Source organism: Phalangium opilio, unplaced genomic scaffold, assembly GCF_054372755.1.
Source record: "Phalangium opilio isolate 3A_F unplaced genomic scaffold, DU_Popi_V2 ptg000094l_1, whole genome shotgun sequence".
NCBI classification, from domain to species: Eukaryota; Metazoa; Arthropoda; class Arachnida; order Opiliones; family Phalangiidae; genus Phalangium; species Phalangium opilio.
The window spans coordinates 2146677-2151368 of NW_028324199.1; the positions used below are offsets into that span (position 1 = coordinate 2146677).

Genomic DNA, 4692 nt, shown 5'->3' on the forward strand with positions numbered 1-4692 from the left:
TGTGGGTCCAAAAATACACCCAAGAAAAAAAATAGTAGCTACCAAAAAATAAAAGAATAAAGTAGAATCTCTCGAGCAGTCCAACAAATAAGTTGGCTAGAAAATTTGTGAGCGCGCTAGGCCCCCTTAAAAAGGCCCAAGAAAAAGGACTAACTGAGCAACCTGTAAGTGGTTTAAAGTTAAATTTTGTGCGAGCTTGGCCCTAAAAAGCCCTAGAAATAACAGTTAAATTGTGTGCGAGCTTGGCCCTAAAACGCCCTCGAAATAAACAGTTCAATTTTATGCAAGCTTGGCCCTAAAAAGCCCTAGAAATAAAAAGTTAAATTTTGTGCGAGCTTGGTCCTAAAAGCCCTAGAAATAGATGAAACTTGTGTGCATTTTTTAAGAATAATAAGAAAATTAGTGCTTTTATAAGGCGTAATTTTGTGCGAATTTAAACCAGAAATTAAAAATAAACTGTGCGTGAATTAGATATGAAACTAAATAAATCAAGTGCGAAATTTTAACTCTTAAAGAAAGAATAAATCAGATTCTGTTAAGTTTTACCCGTTTGTACCGTTTTCTATTTTTTCACCTACCAACACCGATCCGAACCAACCGCGCTTATGGAACCGATGTTTCAGTCCGTCGGAACCGTAAAAACAAGAACGTTTAAGCTCTCCCAAACCTAAATCAGCTACATTAACTTCAAGCCAAAGAAATTTCACGCAATCTGGTTTAGTAGAACAAACCAACGCCAAAAGTGCCTCAATTAGAGGAAGAATTCGAAAACCTATTTTTTAAGTGGATTTTATTTATTAGTTGATGTAGTTTTTAATGTTCCTAGCTTGTAAGCCAAATATTAAGAATTTTAGAAAACAAAATGGTTGAATGTTTTTAGTCTACTTGTGATAGCTGAAGTGTGATTATAAGATAATTTCTATCGTGTGTTATGAGTTTGTGATAGCTGAAGTGTGATACAAGATAATTTCTATCGTGTGTTAACTTATGAGTTTCACAATAAAGACATTACCACAAATTATCTGTCTTTTCACTGTTCAAATTAAAAAAAATTATTTATTCATAGTTCATTTGTCTACATTTGGCAAATCTAATATAGATGAAACATTTAACTCGATGTTTCTGTAAGCATTCTCGCCAGTTTGAACTTCATTTTTCTTGGGGCTTTTCATGTCAGCACTGATAAGGATGGATCTACGAGCAGTTTTGTAATTTATGCTAGTTAGTTTGCCAGCTGTTACGAAACGTAACTGGCTAAAAAAGGATTCTGCTACACTGCCATTTACTTTGACAGGATAGACATAAAAACTAGGATTTCTTTGGTGAAAGTCTTTAGCAAACCCAAGAAATCCAAATACCATCACACGCAACAGATCCCATGTTTGCCAAGCTAAGAAGGTCTTTCCATCTTTTCCTGACAAATCTTTATTACTTTTAAGGGTTTCTGTAGCCCAGCTTTCAAAGTATTTGAAACCTTTTAAAATGTTTTGGGCTGGTTCGCTTTCGACAGAGTGTACCTTTTTGTGAGAAAGAAAGCCAGCTTCAAATAAGTAATGGCATGCTGTTAAGAAGTCATAGCACGCCATGACTTCCTTTTCATCATGGGGTGCTTGTATTTCTTCACAAATAGCATTATTTTTGTCACCCACAGCATGCAGTGGCAGAAAAGTTGTGTTTGGGTTGACATAATTGTAAAGTTCACTCAAAAATGGCAGCTGTTGAAGTATCCTTGCGGGCGTAACATTTAACTTCGTCCATGCGTCCCGCTCAATATATGCGTGACGTAAACCTTTCACTTGAGAAAGCTCAAGGTTTTTCTTTCTTTCATCCTCTCTTGCTTCAACGTCTTCTATTTGTTTCCAACCGAAGCCAATGTTGCCTTTTTCACATGATCTTGTGCCACCTTCTTTTGAATGACTCAGCACATTTATGAGATTTTTTAATTGGTGGCTGGGACAGATGATCCAATAGATCCATCGGTGCGGCAATAATGGGTTTCGAAATCTTGGTTCAACATCAAAGTTTAAAGTTCCATCTTCTCTAGATGTGTAAGAGTACTGACCAGTTACACCATGGCTGGATTTGATCATGGTCAAGTTGGAGCTAGCGCCATCGCAAATAATTGCTGATATAAGAAATCCAACAGATTGGAAAGCAAATATGCTTTTCTGTGTCAGAACTGTTAATTCCTCGTGAGTGAAGGGTACGTGGCTTGGAAAATAAGGACCAATTACGTCAAATTTTTGTCCAGCGCATCTCCAAATGAATTGAAGAACGTACTGGGCAGCTAAGCACTCATTTACAGACGTATTTTTATAAAAGTTATGTAGCGACGGTATCTTCTCCTTATCCATAGCTAATCCAATAAATTCGTTGGTATTTGCATTCCACACCATTTTACCAATTACCTTGACCTCGTCTAATACTAGGAAACCTTCTTGAGGCGGTCTTTCGTTTTCTATATTAGTATCGAACTTAGTCTTAAACTTTTCGCTCTCTCTTAAAAGATATTCAATATCTATACCCGCGTCACATTTCATCTTCTGAACTTTCTTTTGAATAGTGTGTATACTTGGCAAATTAAAAATCTGCAGAAATTTCAGTGCTCTGTATGATGCGGGTGATCTTGAGTACAAGGTGAGGGCCAGACGATAAGTTAGAGGGCTCCAAGTATTCCCCTTCCTAGTTTCTGAATGTTTCTCTTGGTCTTTTAAAAATGTGGATAACTTGTTGTTTTAACTATCGGTCTTCCAAGACATCTTGAACGCTTTTGATAGAAGAGGGTTCCGTTTCTTGACTTCGGAAATGGCTTTCATAAAATCATCTTTGTGATTCAAATTAATTTTATTAAGCATTTGAGCTAATTCATAACTTTGTTTAGTATTAAGAGTTATGGCGTTTTCCTTGACATCTTTTTCCATTTGTAGAATTCTTTTACTTAGCCGATATCTTTGATTGCGTAAATTCTTAATTCGTATGTTTCTACTTTTTGGTATTAAATCTTGGATAGGGAATTTGGAACTGATGTGTCTTCTTTTTAGTTTAGTTCTTGGTGTTACATCCACAGCTTTCTTTCTATGTCTAAGGTACCTGAAATAAGTTTCATTACAAAATATGTCTAGTAATTGTAGTTTAGAACGAGTTTAAGTACTTACTTATCTAACGAGGAGCATTTTGGGCACATAAATCCATTCTGACTACCTGATGCAGAAACAGAAGATTTTATTTTAGGTATTCTGAACAAAATTGGACAGAGTTTAGATTGCTGTCTTTCGCAAGGATGGTGTAAAATTTCTAAACTCTTTGGTTTTCCGAAATGAAAGGCCTGCAAAAGTAGTAACCAATTGTAAACATTAGTTGTCTTTTCTAGAAATGTACACGCCAGGTAATAATACAGGGTTCGCACAAAATCTTTGGATTGAAATTCCTAGACTCTTAAAGATTTGCCCCGTCCATTTTAGGCCTATTATCAATTTCCCTGACACGTCCCGCCTGTTTTCAAATTCCCAGACATTTACAGATTTGCCCCGTTCATTTTAGGCCTATTATCAATTTCCCTGACATTTCCCGCCTGTTTTGAAATTCCCAGACATTTCGAGGTGTTCACGGTCGTGTAAGAACCCTGTAATATGGATATTCTCGATTTACTGAAGGTGTTTGCTTCAGAAAGATAATTTAGTGCTCTAAACACAGGCGCTGGATCGATGGCCAAGTTTTCCGAATCCCAATAAGTTTCTTGAATAACTGGCTTAAAAACTAAAACCACAGAAACAATGCCATCTGAGGAAAATTTGATTTTCACTGGAACTTCATGCAAACCCCCAATATCTTGAAGAGAGTCTTTACGCCAAATTTCCAAACACGAAACTGAGCTGTGTTTGTTATGTTGCAAAATATGGTCAATATCTGATGAAATAATTATAAGACTTGTTAGATAAGCGAAATATTTTTGATTAGAAAAGTTTAACCCACCTGTTCTATCTTTAATGACATTTAAAACTCCCTGAAGACGCTCATTTGTTATTTGACGATTATCTGAACAGGGAATCTTAGCTGCTGCTCGAGTATTCAGCTTCTCTACGGAATCTGAAGCTTTTCGTTTATTTTGATTTCTTAAAGCAGTCTCACTAATGTCTGAAAATTCACTTATAGTTTTACCGGAGGCTGGACTTAATGTTTCAGTTTCAGATAAATTTGATACACCGAAAGAATCCGCGAATATTTTACAGTTCAGATTTGGTTGTTGCAAAGCCCCAACAACTCCTATTGTCACTAAAGTTTGAGATTCAGAGGCATTTTTAGCTAGCTCATTTGTTTCACCATTAAGCTCTTGGGTTTTTTCTTTCAGAGAGGTTGTTGATCCTTCTGGTAGTGTCTTTATATTAGACTTATTGAGTTTACTATGGCCGAGGCTTAACGAGTCACTCGAATTTGGCGAAAAATCCACTTGAATACCTTTCGTTTTGCCTTTAAAACTTGTCTGGCTTTTCTTGTCACTAGTTTCACGATATACTAAATTACACTGGACAGAACTATCCATTTTTAACTCTTAATTGAACGATAACTTTCAATGTCAATCTACCCGGGCGAAAGAAGGACGGAAATCGTCGTCTATACTCTGTAGTTCGGTTTCTCACGGTATTGTGGCGCACCTTCAAAAATTTCTATCGGTTCTCTGCCTATCTCTGATTG

At 36.4% G+C, this 4692-nt stretch overlaps 1 protein-coding gene across 1 annotated transcript; it reads right to left on the reverse strand.

Annotated features, from left to right (window-relative positions):
- Positions 1 to 2735: 2735 nt before the first annotated feature.
- Positions 2736 to 4362, reverse strand: LOC149637892 (uncharacterized). The gene is made up of 3 exons (XM_089850799.1): positions 3973 to 4362; positions 3156 to 3325; positions 2736 to 3090 (listed from the first exon to the last, which is right to left on the reverse strand). The coding sequence occupies exons 1-3, from the start codon at positions 3991 to 3993 to the stop codon at positions 2736 to 2738; spliced, it is 546 nt and encodes a 181-aa protein (XP_089706925.1). The 5' UTR covers positions 3994 to 4362.
- Between the last annotated feature and the right edge of the window lie 330 nt (positions 4363 to 4692).

What these genes read in the sequence shown, in the direction of transcription:
- LOC149637892 (XM_089850799.1), bottom strand. Translation starts at nt 3,993, where the DNA reads ATGTCATTAAAGATAGAACAG. An exon ending in TGTCATTAAAGATAGAACAG is followed by an intron (nt 3,326 to 3,972) that starts GTGGGTTAAACT and finishes CTACTTTTGCAG; the next exon opens with GCCTTTCATTTCGGAAAACC. An exon ending in AAATGCTCCTCGTTAGATAA is followed by an intron (nt 3,091 to 3,155) that starts GTAAGTACTTAA and finishes AACTTATTTCAG; the next exon opens with GTACCTTAGACATAGAAAGA.